Source organism: Polyodon spathula, chromosome 12 (assembly GCF_017654505.1).
Source record: "Polyodon spathula isolate WHYD16114869_AA chromosome 12, ASM1765450v1, whole genome shotgun sequence".
Lineage (NCBI taxonomy): Eukaryota > Metazoa > Chordata > Actinopteri > Acipenseriformes > Polyodontidae > Polyodon > Polyodon spathula.
This window is the reverse complement of record NC_054545.1, coordinates 22,847,809-22,863,287: the sequence shown is the minus strand read 5'-3', so window position 1 is coordinate 22,863,287 and position 15,479 is coordinate 22,847,809. Positions and strand designations below refer to the sequence as shown.

At 41.4% G+C, this 15,479-nt stretch overlaps 1 protein-coding gene and 1 long non-coding RNA gene across 3 annotated transcripts in view; one reads left to right on the top strand and one right to left on the bottom strand.

The window, feature by feature from the left end:
• LOC121324703 (prefoldin subunit 1) overlaps window positions 1–9,242 on the top strand; it is a 63,185-nt gene extending 53,943 nt beyond the window's left edge. The window contains exon 4 of the mRNA XM_041266824.1: window positions 9,015–9,242. Coding sequence (XP_041122758.1) covers window positions 9,015–9,098 — 84 coding nt within the window. The 3' untranslated portion in view covers window positions 9,099–9,242. The remainder of the gene's footprint in view (window positions 1–9,014) is intronic.
• Window positions 9,243–12,411: 3,169 nt separating this feature from the next.
• LOC121324801 overlaps window positions 12,412–15,479 on the bottom strand; it is a 47,884-nt gene continuing 44,816 nt past the window's right edge. For both annotated transcript variants that reach the window (XR_005951282.1, XR_005951281.1), the window contains one exon: window positions 12,412–13,915. This is a non-coding gene — a long non-coding RNA (uncharacterized LOC121324801). The remainder of the gene's footprint in view (window positions 13,916–15,479) is intronic.

Here is a 15,479-nt window from a genome sequence, read left to right as displayed (position 1 = left end):
TTAATTCAATCATGAGGTGGTTTCTATAAATGCTTTCTGATTTAAGTGTAGGCCTACTATGTGATAATTTGGGATATTCGGTCTATTTAAAATAGTAGGTAGGTGTTTATTTTTGTTAATTTTTATCTATTATTATTAGTCGAATAAACTGCTACCGAATAAGACCGCTACTGAATATGACCATTTTCAAAAGTTAACTTCTAGCCCTGCTTTTTAACATCATGGCTATTGTCTTGCCCGGGGTGACTGTGTAGGAGACCTCCTCTCATGGAGAGTCCCCAACACATCAGAACGGAGTCTTCATCCCAAGGTGGTGAGTCTCATTTGGGAGAGGTTCGGGAGTGCAGAGATGGATCACTTTGCCTCCCCAGGAATTGACCCATTGTCCCATCTGGTTCTCCATAATAGGAGGTGGGGACCCGCTAGCAATAGATGTGTTGGCACCAGTGGCGGAGGCTATATGCCTTCCAACCACTCGCCCTGCTCCCCCTGTGTCTGGGGAAAAAAATCAGGCAGGACTGGGCCAAGGTGCTCCTAGTAGCTCCTCACTGGACATGATACAGCTCCTGGGCAGCCAGCCGTGGAGTCAGCCCAAGCACGCTACCTGAAAATTAGGCACGGGTTACATTATGGGTGTGTTTTAGACGTGGTGTCTGCTTCGTGGGTTTGACTATAGACTTGTCCCATGGCAGTTATACTGCAATTTTTGCAGGACCTTTTTCAAGAGGGGAAATCCCCCTCAATGTTAAAGGTCTCTCTGGCAGCTATTTCTGGTTGCCATGCCAAGATTGCCTGAGGAATTTTTGAATGAGCCTCGGCAGCTTCGGCCACCTATGGAAGGATATTGCTCATCAAAAATTGAGCCCATTCAATTTTTATTGCTCAAAGCTGCTTTCTTGCTTGCTACCACCTCTGCAAAGCAGGCGAGTGAGATGCAGGCATTCTCCATAGCCCATATTTACAGAGGCCAGTGCAAAAGTTACGCTCCGTACCAATCCTGCCTTTTTGCCAAAGACGATCTCGTCATTCCATGTCAACCAGTCTGTGGAGTTGGAGGCTTTCCATCCACCTCCTTTCCAGTCTGACGGAGACCGACAGCTCCATACACTCTGTCCAGTGCAGGCCCTGGCGTACTATGCTGACAGGGTGAAATGTTGGAGACAGTCAGAGTTTCTTCACCCTAGCCTCTCGGCTTAGCCTTGTACCATTCCAGTCGTTCTGCAATATTACCCTTGAGACAGCTTTGATTCACTCACCCATATGGTTACGGTTACAACGTTAGGTTATTATCATAACCCTGGTTTCCTGAAATAGAAATGTAACCATTAAACTTAAGTCGCTGCGTCCATGATTGCAGCAGGCTTGAAGGAAAAATGACAATGAAATCTGTGAGTGCAGTCTGTTTGTGCCTTTGTGGGCGGGACATGACTTTGCAACTTTTGGTATATTTTATTCAAGTTTCAGGTCTCTAGGCGGTAAATACCTATACAGTAATGGTTACATTTCTATTTCAGGGAACCAGAGTTATGATAATAACCTAACAGTTCACTGTTTCTACAAAAGAGGCGATTGAGAGCACAGGCACTGAAAAAGACAGTCAAAACATTTGTCCTTGAATTTACATACGCTGCACAATTGACTGTTTGATAGTTATGGAAGATGAATGTTAGTGACACACTTGCTATATTGGCTTTCTTTAACTTCCTGTACAACAGCATCATGACTATGTAGACTACTCCATATTCTCACCACTCTCTGTGTGAAGAAGTGTCTCCTTCCCTCTGTCCTAAGTCTGTCTCCACCTAATTTCCAGCTGTGTCCTCTGGTCCTGGTTTCTGTACTGTACTTAAAGTATTGGTTAGGGTTAACTCCTTTTAAAATTTTAAAGACAAATCTTGCTCCCATTGAATTCTTTTTTTGAGGCTGCATACTTGAAGTTCAAGATGTGTTTAACGAGAGTTTCAATATTCTGAAGTTCTGTAGCTTTTAGAGGGCAATGACCGTATCTGTACTGGGAACCTGAATGGGTGAGATGATCCGAGCCATAGGGTTATAATTAAAATAAAATAAAAATTACATTTAGCTACACATGTCAAATGAAACGGAATACATGTAAAAACAAGTCTGGAAATCTCCCAAGGCTTGGAGACACTGCAGAACTGGGTGGGTAATGAATGCAGTCAATATTATACTAGCCTGGAGCATAGCATTTCAGAATACCTCTCTTTGATACATGTCTGTATCACCTTATCGAGTGAAATCAGCACTAGCCCCTATGAGTGTGCAGGAAACAGAACTGGTCCAGGCTGTTTTTCCATGAGGATCCCTGATAGCAGCCCTGGATAAACAGGAATGGGTGTATGGAAACACAGGGAGAACAATAATAAACATGTTCATTCCTGATTTTATTTTCATGAGATAAAATGCATAGTTTACTGCTAATCAATCAACGAAGGCGTAACAAAAATACCACTAGAGCATTACCTAGATGAGAGATTTATAATATTTAATACCAGCACACAGAACCAGAGAGTTTAAAACACTAAGAATGATTTACTTATCCTGCCTTGCTCTCCTGCTTTTAAATATTGGTTGGATTTTTGTATTATAAATCATACACTGTAGGTTTTTCTGGGGCTAGAAATGCATTTAAATGACCCCTTACCAAATGATGCGGAATGACAATACAGTGGCCCTGTATTAAGGGCGTTAATCGCACAACGGCAGATGCATTAGTAGCACTCATGTTGACATGCCAATTGGAAGTAGGAATGAGTACATACAGATATAATCTATTACAGTTAAAACAATATCTTTTTCCTTTCATAAATAATTGTGATGCAAAATTGCTGAATTACATGTGGCAGAATTATACTCTACAATAATGAGCGATGATATAAATAATTTACTGTATTTTATACTTAAAGTAATATTTAATGATTTAGAACCAATACGTTACTGTGAATGGTGTGTGTATAAACTATAATGGTAATTAAGTGAAGCTTATTTTGTATCTATTGATTTTAAGATTGTTTTGTTTTTTAGTTGTGCAATTATCTAAAAAGTGAGAGGTTCCTAGAGCATATAAAACACAAAATCATAGTAGATTATACAAGTCCTGCTGCTGTATGTGAAACTTGAAGAGCTTTCCTTTTAATGGAATTACAGATTTTATACAGCTATTCCTGATTAAGGCAACTTGCTTTGACGTTTAATATTCTAACCTTTGTCATGCTCATGGAATCTGCATGCTTGTGGTGTTTTTGGCATCATATATCCCATTGTGTTGCCACTGCTTGTAATGCTGTGATCTGCAAGGTATTGCAGCTGGATTATATTGCAATCTGATAGGATTGATCTATCCTGGGTTATAATGGGATCTCATAGGATTGATCTATCCTGAATTATAATGGGATCTGATAGGGACACATCACACATTCTCGGTCCCAACACCCAAACAACGACTGTAATAATCTTTGATTGAATTTGACCCAAACCGTACTGTTTATCTAATTTATATTAAATGTAATTCATCCTTAGTGGTTTAGGGTGTGTTTGTGCATCCAACCCCCCACGTGTCTCGCTCCCACTCTACAGTAAAAATTAATGCATACAGCAGCGCCTGCTGAAACACAAGAAATGTGCTCTTACTCATATCCGATAAGTACTGTGTGTTCTCCAGCGTCATGTATCCAGCAGTGAACATGCCTTTATCTCTTGATGAGGAAACAGCAATTGTCACTGTGTGGTTTGAGTTTTACAGCACGACAGTAGGTCACTTTAACACCTGCAGGCAATCCCAAATACCTCAATGGTGTGTCAGAGGTGCTTGTATTACACCTTAGACTTGAGTCACTCGCTGGTTTTGCTTTGCTGAAAGCATGTACAATCCTAGTCGGAAGGATTCTCCTCCCAGTTGTTTAACTTGCTCTTTTCAGGTGATAAGAAACTGAAGGTTTGAGTAGATCAAGGGTAAGGCAGAGGTGGGTTTTATTACAGCGTTGTACAGTGTCAGTGAATCCACCTGGATTGCATCGACCGAGTACCACGGTTGATAGTTTTACCTTCTTGTTTTTGATGTTTTGTATTACTTCTACTCAGACCAGGATCAGTGATTACTGAATTGGCCCCAAGGGTAACACTGTCAGATTGTAGTGATATCAGGAGTTACAAAGTGCATGACCTCACCAATGCATCATATCCTTTTGAAATGTAGGTTTCTAAGATTTCCTGGTGTTTAATGTTTGACCTGTTGGGTTGTAGGCTAGTCGTGGAAGTTATTCTCCTTGCAGTTATTTTAAAGCCAGGTTTTGCTGCCACATTCACTGCAGATATCACGGATCAAGGCACCAAGTGATTGACAAGACTCAGGTCACTAGGGTCATAGAGGACTGTGTGCTGTATCCGACATCTATCTGATATGTTCCTGCATTACCTGCTCTGTTACCTGCCTATAGAAGCAACGTTTATCAAGGGCTCCACCATTGAGATATCATTTACAGGGTTCTACATTTAGAATTTTTACTACTGACCCCTTGGGTCACTGAGGTATTGTTTTTACTGGCCCAGATACAATTTTAACTGGTCCAGTAGTTAGTACAAAACTGGGTGCATTGTTTTATTCACTGCTGCAAAGGTATTGGTGAGCCAGAAGTACATCCACTGGTGACTGGATTAAAACAACAGTTTGGTGACATTAAATATGGCAACTAGTACTAGAATTGTTGAAACGTTATGTCGGCCAGGGTGTCCTCGGCTCACCACGCACCCCTGTAGTCTGGCCGGGCACCTGCGGGCTTGCCTGTAAGAACATAAGAACATAAGAAAGTTTACAAACGAGAGGAGGCCATTCGGCCGATCTTGCTCGTTTGGTTGTTAGTAGCTTATTGATCCCAAAATCTCATCAAGCAGCTTCTTGAAGGATCCCAGGGTGTCAGCTTCAACAACATTACTGGGGAGTTGATTCCAGACCCTCACAATTCTCTGTGTAAAAAAGTGCCTCCTATTTTCTGTTCTGAATGCCCCTTTGTCTAAACTCCATTTGTGACCCCTGGTCCTTGTTTCTTTTTTCAGGCTGAAAAAGTCCCTTGGGTCGAAAAACCTTTTAGTCCCTTGGGCATCATGATTTTAACTGTCAATAATTTTTAGAATTCTTTGCATGCTTGAGCAGCAATATCCTTCGCTTTATAGCGAGGTGACCAGAACTCAATTTACTTTTAGCCCCTGTCTGCATATGACATGCATTTTAAACCGGGAATAATTCTGGTCGCTCTTCTTTGCACTCTTTCTAGATATGCATTTTTATTTCCTGCGTGCAGTACACACTTTTCTCTATTTGAAATGTCATTTGCCATGTGATCATTTTGAATGACCTTTGCTGCTGCAACAGTACTCCTTTTTTGTAGCGAGGTGACCAGAACTGCACACAATATTCAAGATGAGGTCTTACTAATGCATTGTACAGTTTTAACATTACTTCCCTTGATTTAAATTCAAATCACTTTTCACAATTATCGATGTATCCGAGCATCTCCCTTTCCTAAAACCATTTGTTCCCAGGACCCTGTTACCATATAGGTATTTTCCATTTTGCCTTTTTTATAGCTTCCCTGGTTCACATTGTCTAGATGAAGACATGATCTTGGTTAGCGGTTTGTAAAATTACTTCTTTCATTTCTTTGAGTACTACTGGGAGGATCTCATCCGGCCCAGCTGTCGCTTCCACTCGCTGTCGCTGGGAAGACTGCCTCGTTTAACTGCGTTGTTCTGCTGTGCTGTTGGCTCCTCCCCTCGCCCGTGTCTCAGTTCTGTGTACGGCGCTGAATTTGAAATCAGCTGCTCCGAGTTTCAGCTTGTTTGTTATCAGAAAAACACACGCGGCTGTTTGACTGAATCTACTTTAGGGATATAATTGTTTTGCGCCTGAGCTGCTGCTGTGTTTCCCCAATGTCCTGTTTAGTTTTCTGATTAAAGCAATTCAAGATGACAATTTCTCCTTACTGCCTTCACAAATTGCTTCAGTCATTTGTCATTTCCTCCATTTCTAACCTGCTCTGTACTTTTCCACGCCTGTACTTCTCCCACTCGCTGTCGCTGACCCCACTCGCTTTGTCGCACCTGTGCTTCAAGACTGTTTCTTATGTATAGCGCTACCCCTCCTCCTCTTCTGTCCTGCCTGTCTTTCCTATACAGTGTATACCCACAAATATTATACTCGTCCCCATCACTCTGACAACCACGTTTCTGTAACACCTATCACATCATAGTTACCTGTTAGTGCAGTAGCTTCAAGTTCTAGAATTTTGTTTCTGATACTTCTAGCATTTAGATAAATGCATTTAATGGTTGTCTTACCTGAGTTGTTGTTCTTGTTTTGATGCGGTCTCCCTTCTGTTTTTTTGTTGATTTCTCTCCCCTTCCTTTCTAGTTTAAATGCTTCTGAACCTGCTTGAGGATCTTTTCTCCGAGTAGACTGGTTCCCTTGTTAGTTACATGCAGTCCATCCCGTCTATACAGATAGTCCTCGTTGTAGAATGTGGTCCAATGATCAAGATAGGTGAAGCCTTCCCGTGTGCACCACATCTTCAGCCATGTGTTTTGATTAATTATTTCCAGCTGTCCATATGGTCCTTTGCCAGGTGCCGGTAGTATACCAGAAATACCACAGTTTTGGTTTTCTCTTTTAATTTCCTTCCTAGCTCTCTGAATTTGTTTTGCAGGGATTTTGGTCTGTCTCTTCCAATGTTGTTTGTACCGATGTGGACGACTACTACCGGGTCGTCTCCTGTTCGTTCCAGGAGCCTGTCCATTTTCTCAGTGATGTGCTTGACCGAGGCTCCCGGAAGGCAGCACACTGTTGTAGTAAGCTGCCCAGAGCTGCGTTGTCCTCTGACACTGTAGCTCTGAGGTGGCTGCATGGTGGACCTGCAGAGTGAACTGTTGCTGGGAAGAAGCTGACGACACACGCTTCGGAGGACAGCGTGTGTTCATCTTCACCGCTCCCGAGTCACGCGGGGGTAGTAGCGGAGAGCTGAGCCTAAAAATAATTGGCTATTCCAAATTGGGAGAAAAAATGATATAAACAATTAGCGACCACTAAAAAAAATTAATTTGAATATTAAATTTAAAGGCTGAAAAGTTCCTAAATTAATGGGATTTGGTAGGACATTTATTACTTGGCAATTTTCTGTATTCTTGTCCACTATATATTTAATTTAGTTTGCCCACAGTCCACATTGACAGATTCCGTGGGGGGGGTCCAACCCCCCCCAGGGATTTGGTCTGTCTCTTCCAATGTTGTTTGTACGATGTGGACGACTATCTATGCTGCCTCTACATAGTTTACATGAATCTCACTGGCTTTTTTTTCTCGGAGTCTGGTGGCTGATTTTAACAACAGTGGCGCAACCGGTAAATACAGGAGCTCTCAACAGTATTCACCCCTCTTGGACTTTTCCACATTTAATTGTGTTACAACATGGAATGAAAATGGATTTAATTAGGAGTTTTTGCCACTGATCAACACAAAGTCCATAATGTCAAAGTGAAAAATAAAATCTACAAATTGTTCTAAATTAATTACAAATAGAAAACAGAAAATAAATGATTTCATAAGTATTCATTAAGGTGTTTCACATGATTTCAGGTTAAATACACCTGTCTCTGGAAGGTCCCACAGTTGGTTAGTACTATATCATGAAGACGAAGGAACATTCAAAGCAAATCCGGAATAGGGTTCTTCAAATGCACCAATCAGGGGTAGGATATAAGAACATTACCAAGGCATTGAATATCCCCCAGAACACAGTAAAGTCCATTATTAAGAAATGGAGAGAACATGGCACAACTGTGAATCTGTCTAGAACAGGCCGTCCTCAAAAACTGAGTATCCGGGCGAGAAGGGCACTAGTCAGGGAGGCCACCAAGAGGCATTTGGCAACTCTAAAGGAGTTGGTCTTCCACAGCTGAGCTGGGAGACACTGTGCATACAGCAACAATAGCCCGGGTGCTTCACAAAACTGGCCTGGACTAGAGTTTGCCAGAAGGCATGTGAGAGACTCTGAGACCAAATGGAAGAAGATTCTATGATTTGAGACCAAAATAGAGCTTTTTGGCCTCAACGCTAAGTGCTATGTTTGGCAAAAGCCTAACACCACACATCATCCTGAGAACACCATCCCTACCGTGAAGCGTGTTGGTGGCAGCATCATGCTGTGGGGATGCTTCTCTGCATTAGGGTCTGGAAAGCTTGTGAAGATAGAGGGCAAAATGAATGCAGTAAAGTTCAGAGAAATCCTGGAGGAAAACCTGCTGAAGTCTGCAAGAGACTTGGGAGAAGATTCATCTTCCAGTAGGACAATGACCCCAAACATACAGCCAAAGCCACACTGGAATGGCTTAAAAACAAAAAGGTCAATGTCCTGGAGTGGCCCAGTCAAAGCCCACACCTCAATCCAATTGAGAATATGTGGAAAGAGTTAAAAATTTCTGTCACCAAAGTTCCCCAGTTCAAAAAGACAGCTTCAAAGAGGGAAGAGGCTTGTGTGCCTGCAGCTGAAACTCCTTTAGAGATTGTAAACCAACTGGATAGCCAACAGAGCTTTGGTTTAAAAAATATACTGTGTTACTAGTTCAGAGTTTAAATGTTTTCTAAGTTCTTCTAAAATTGAATCTGTTGGCAAAGATATGCATGTCAAATCTAAAGGTCAGCTGTTGTATTATACAGCATCTGTTCAGTGTAGTTATTCAACAATGATTCTCTTTTCCATGCACATGTAACTATTGAACACATGTATTCTCATCCATATTGTTGTAGTGTCATAAATTGTTTAGTTGGTTATAAAAATAAACCTAATATGTTAGTTTAAATGTTTAATCCTAAAGTTTTTACACATAGAGAATTAAACCGAATCCCTAGAATGTACAGCAGTAAACATCTACCCAGGAATTCTTGTCAGAACAAAGCGCACACTGCAGCATTCACACTGAGCCCATATTCTCTTTGTGTTTTCCAGCAACGCAAGACCTACCTGGAGCGGAGTGTGAAGGATGCAGAGGACAACATCCGGGAGATGCTGATGGCAAGGAGGTCTCAGTGACGCAGGGAGCAGCACAGGAACATGCCACCACTTTGTTCTGTTTTTTTTGTTTTGTTTGTTTTTTTTATTAATAGCTATTAATTGTTTTGCATACAATGTCTTGCAGAAACCAGACAGCTTAATAAAAAAAAATGTGTGGAGTTACACAAATCTTTTCTTCTCCTGTATTAATGATCAGCTCATCATGTGCTGGTCAATGGGCTTATGCTTGGAGTGTTGAAGAGTTAAAGGACTTGGCTATCACTTTGGAAGAACATGTGATGTCTACAGGAATGGAAATAAGACTACTATTGCATACCAGTTGGTTTTAAATATTTGTGTCCGGCGTGTAACACTTTTCATTTGTTGACACTGATTTCATTTGCCACGTTGCTGCCCAGTTCTGTTTGTGGTCTAAATCTTTTTGGATTTCCTAAGTGGCTCTAAGTGTGTCTGCCACTCCCCCAAGCTTTGTTTTTGTCTGCAAATTTGCTAAGGTTGCTAATTATCTGCTGATCTAATTCACTGATGTAAATAAAATAACAACAGTGGTCCAAGGACAGAGCCCTGCAGCACCCCACTGAGTACATCTGTTCTACCATTACTCCATAACAAAACAGCAAATAAAGCACGGCTGCAGTGATACTGGTGATAGCCGTTGCCAGACCTGCTCTCAAATAGCTGTTTCAACAGACAACACAGTGCTTATTTCAGACAGAGGTAAATAAAGAAATATATTTATAAAGTTGTAGTATAATAAATGTATTGACCAAGGAACGTGCCGCAGAAATGCAATTATCCCTGAAGTGTTGTTTACATGTTTCTGCTAGTTCCAACGTGTTTCTTCTGCTTGAGCAGTAGATGAAATGGTCCTGGTTCACAAACACACCCCCCCCCCCCTGCACGCACACAAGTCAGTCAGTCATTTGAATGTTGTGGTGATTTTAGATTTAAAAACCTGTGAACTTGCTCAATATAATTCAAACTTAGATTAACACTTATAACAACTGTGGATCTGAATAACTCAATGCTGTAAATATTATCCAGATTATTACTCTCATAATTATTTGAGAGAACTGAGTTCAACAATTGGAGCCATCAGTGCAGCAACAAACACATCATGTCAAATTACTGAAATCTCTTAAAGCGACTGTAGCTAAAAATCATCCTTGTCAGCAGTTAGCACAGATAATATGGGTAGTGTTTTATTACAATACATAAAACTTCTATTTTAAAAGGCTGTTTTCCGCAGGGTAGTAAATTCAAGTTTCGTGTAACTAGGTGGCAGTTGGCACATTGGCTGCAGGGTTCCTGAGCACTCCTACAGCATGTCTGGTCTCCAGCAGACTTCCTTTCAGACCAATCACAGCCACATGTGAAATGGCAGCTCCGTGGCCCTGCTTTTACTTGTGCTGTGGAATCCTGGACCTGAGTCAGCCCTTTCCGCAGGATATGTGATGCATGTCTCAATATTTGAGACGTGGACCTCCCAGAAGCTGAGCAGAACCCGGTTCGCCTTCTAAAATAAATAAAAAGAATAATGTCCACCCAGCTACATAATGAGGGTGTAATTCCACGAGGTGTTGTGGTAACACGATAAACCACAAGAGCATTGAGATTAGATTACAGGATCTTCAGACCCACGAATTTGTTCAATGAGAGTCAGGAGCAGAGGGTTAAGTAGCTGAATTCCATACACATTCATAATCTGTGTAAAAGTCACATTGAGTAAGACAGAAATCTGGAGACCAGTGCTGCTTAGTTTTGTACTGACTTCAAAGCCATTTTATGTAACTTATTGTTATTAATCAGCTTGTACATATGAAGTCACTGATGCAACTCATTGCTCTTACCATTAACCAAGTATGAAAACACCAAGAAACATTGTCAAACGATATTGAGAATTATAATATGACCTAGAACACCTAAGAAAGCACACAGCTTCATTATACCTGCATTGTCTTACATTCTGTCTTCTCAAGGTTTAGATGCTAGTATCCAAGGGGGTGGACTGAGGGTATGTTTGTCTGACAGTGCTATACATTTGGTATGTCTGGTTCCCAATGTTCCAAAAAAAATTTAAATAAATTATAATAGTGATGATAATATAATAATTCACGTTTCTAATGGGCTGTCTCTAAAGGGGCAGAGGAGGCCAGGAAAAAAAAAGAATATGTTAATAAAGTTACTAAGAATTCTAGTAATAACACATTTAAAACAACTCCCCTGGAGGCTGCCACGCCCCTTTGTAAACTGAATTCCTTTGTTAAGTGCATTGTAGCTAGAGGGTATATTGCAGAGAACCTCTCATTCAGACATTCTGAAGCACACGTTCCTGAGAGGATCAGACTAATTCATCGTGACTGGCATGGGAATAGTGAGCTCATGAAATCTGAATCTTGGGAACAGCTGGTTTCACAGCCCTGATCAGCACTAATTGTGGACCACCTAACCTAGAGTATCAGGCAGCCCAAGATTAGAGCTAATAAGGGTGTCACAAGTGATCCGTTAATCCGTTCTCCTTTGTGGAAGGTGCTCGCACCTTCTAAATGGTAGGCTTATGCTGCAGAGGTATATGGCCCTTCCATATAACCAACTTCATTTCTTTGGGGATTTCCCACTGATGGAAATGACAGTGAGGCCTGCAAAATAGTGAATTCTGGCCAACTCAGATATTTTGGATGGAAGGAATACTGTGGCAAAGTGGCTGGTAAGAGGAACAGGTATAGCAGTGATGTGGTGCAGGAGTGACAGGCAGACAACGGTAATCTAGTGAAAAAGGTGCTTTATTTCTTTTCCAGGTCTGGTGACCGAAAAATAAACAAATCTCTGGCAATACACAACAATGTGTAATGCACGGGTATAACGAAACAGGGCACAGTCCCGAACAAAAATGAACAGACGGTCACCAGTCCTGGGTGAGTGCAGTCATGAGGGTGGGTAGTGAAAACACGGATACGGTGGTGTGCAGTGGTGCTCCGGACAGTGCTGACCCTTGGCGACAGCTCCGGAGTAGTGCTTTAACTGTATGGTGGTGAAAAACACAATTACACAGACAAACACAACAAAACACAACACGTAATTCTCTTTAACAACGAGAGCTCCTCTCTCGATCCTTCTCTCTCCAAACGTTAACCCAAATGAAGGAAAAGATCAGTGTGTTACCCTATATGTAATCCCACATGATATCTAGGTAAACGGTTGCAGCTGCCTTATTACCTGCAGTTACCCCTCATTTACCTTTCAAGTCAATACGGTCTTACAACAGAGTCTCGCTTCTTTCCATGCTGACCCACTTCCCGGTCCTGGAAACGAACTGTCAGGCCAGCCCTTCCAGATACTTCTCCTCTCGTTCTTTAGCGCCCTCACAGGTCGGGAGGAAGATTTATCACCAGAACTCATATTTTTGTCACAAATACCTAATAAAGTAGACCTATGTGATCGGAATGAAATGCATACACATAATAGTTATCAGTCCAGAACCTTTATTGCAGATGGAAGTCTCTCTGAAGAGAGGACAAGACAGGCACATACCTCCCCCAGAGAGAGTACTCCTAAATCTACAGATCTAATCTGGATCAATGTTAAACCATTCAAATTTTGATTAAATCCTGATCTAGTGAATGGAATTTTCCAGACCCTCATTGTCTGGCAATCTTCAGGGGCCTGTAGTTTGACTATTTGCTAATCCTTACAACCTGCTGTAAAAGTCAGTACTACGGGTCAGGAAGTTGAACAAATGCTTCAATTATGAATTGATATTTGTCTGACAGAAAACCAGACAGTGGTGCGTCTCAGTTTATAAATCCCTATTACAGCCTTTCCCACCCTGAAACAAACCCAGCCAGTGACGGCCTTACATATTGTCTATGCGCACTCAAGCTGCCTGTGAGTCTGTCTTGTCCTTCCTCCTGGCAGGGTTGTCATAATATGGCAGTGACCGGCTTTCCACTGGGGGCTGCAGCAGGTCTGAGCTGCTCTTCAGGACAAATTGAGTTCCTGCTGAGTCACTGGAGAATCCATCAAGGTCCTGTTCTCAAACCAGAAAGCCAAAGCTGTGCATTGCCAAGAGGAGAATTGGAAGACAAAACCAAGACCTAAAAGTTAATCACAATACACAATATAGGAAATGGACACTTTATTAGGAATCTCCCCAATACTGTTAGTGTTGAAAATCCTATTGCATGCTTCATATGGAGATCTGAAAAACTGTGCACAACTTTAAATGAATGAATGGGTTTTTATTCAAAGTATTTTTTTGTGTTATTTTACAAGCTTGTTTTGTCTTGAACTAATCCAGAGTCCAGGTGCAGAGATAATGAGAAGCTTAATGCTTCATGAAGCAGTCCAGGTGCAGAGATGACGAGAAGGTCAATGTTCCATGAACTAGAGCAGGTGCAGAGATCATGAGAAGGTCAATGTTCCATGCTAAAAAGATCACCCTACCTATTAAACACTCAATAGTGATACATTTAGAAACAGTCAAGAAAATGAAAAAGGAGGAGGCTGCTTTTTTATACTCAGCAGAACAACCAGATAAGTGTGATGGGGGCATCCGTCCTCATGAACTTTTTAAACTAGTTCAGAAAGGGAGCGTTCTCTCTGATAAAGTGGAGTGCACAGAAAGACCCTGGATGGTAGAGACTCCACAGTGTCTGAGGGACGCTTTGTCTCCCTCCCTGGATTCCTCCCAGCAGCTGCCCAGGACTGTGGGAGGGGCTCGCAAGTGTCCCAGGAGCACTCCTTCAGTCCACTGCAATACATTGTCTCAACTGGCACTGTGTAGCACTTCTCATCCTGCATGTTCTGTCGCTTCTGTTTCAACATCTCCAGTGAATCTGAGAGGAGAATTCAATAAGGACATGTAGCTTTTATACATTACAGATGTTTAGGTTCTGTTTCGCTAAGCTTTAACTCTAGAGTCTCCATTGATTAAACTTGACATTCATGCAACTATTCGACACTGTAGTTGGTTTCATCAACTACAGACTAGAAATCTAAATTCAATGAAACATGTTTCATTGAAGATATTAAGTTTATTTTAGTATCTCTATATTGGAGCCCTATTGAGTGTTTATTAGTTATGTTGGCTTCATGCCTATGAGGGTAAAGCTCTCTATTTGCTATGTATCACAAGTTTTTGTCCAATCCAAGCTTATTGCAAAATATTGTTTAAACATGCACAGCCCTTCCTCATGGATTTATTTGATATGACAGTATCTCACCCAGAAAAGGAAACTTTGATAAACTCTACACCCTTCCCTGGAATGCAGCACAGTCAGCTACAGTGAGCTGAGCAACACGAATGGATCTTATCAGGAGTTTAACAGATTTGCACAATAAACATTTATGGGCACCATTAAAACAGTCCCAGTGTTGCTATGTTTCATGCATTCAATAGAATGCATGAAACATAGCAACACTGGGACTTGTAACTGCACTAAATATACACTGTTTTCACTGCATACTCTTCACTATACTGTCATTATTCTTTGAACTGTGCCTAGCTACAATGCGCTAGATTCTCAAACTCATTTTCCAAATTTAAGCTCAGCGAAGTTCAGTCTCCAGCCTTGCTAGTAAATACCATTTCAAATAGCCTTGATTCAGTATCACATAAGGGTATGTTGCGTCAAGTAAGACTAAAAGTTAGAGAGTGAGTTTAATGTGATTATTAGTCTCTTCTACATCTGCGAAAGTTCCCCTGCAGAAAAACCTTTGAACTAAGGTGAGCAAGGCAGAGAGGCTTATGGCTAAGATAAAAATACAAGCCTCAAAGATGTAATGAAAATGAGAAATGACACAAAGGTGGAAAGAAATTTGTTTTATAACTGGAACTGTGTCCTTCCAGAAGCAATATATTATCCTGGTGATGTTATTGGAGTGATATCTTTGACAAACAGGCCCAACAAAAATAGATGGTGTATGAATGATAGATGGTGTATGAATGAGACACCCTAGAGATGTTATAAGGAGCTTGCCCTGGTTGATCCTGAGAGAGAGGTGATACCAGCAGCCGATGGCTGCATTTCACATGCTCACAGTAGCTGCACAAGCTTCTCACATCTCCCACATCAAAGGGTTTTGCCAGGTGAGAAAAAGTCAACTGCTGACAAAAAGGCTAACTCACTACCTGCTATTTATTCTGTTTTGAATCCAAGCAAGAGAAGGACATACAGTGTCTTGCTACTTGTGGTCACAGAGCAGACCCCTTTGTTAAACACATGATATACAGTACCGTCATAGAACCTTGAATTCAGCCAAGGCCACTAGGATCAACCACAGCTAAAATGTTGGTGATGGGGAATTAATTTTTTATATCCTGTGTGTTGAAAATATGTATGGCCGTTATTCAGACATCTATGGGGCCTCCCAGTGTACCCTGGGAGCAGTGGTGTAATC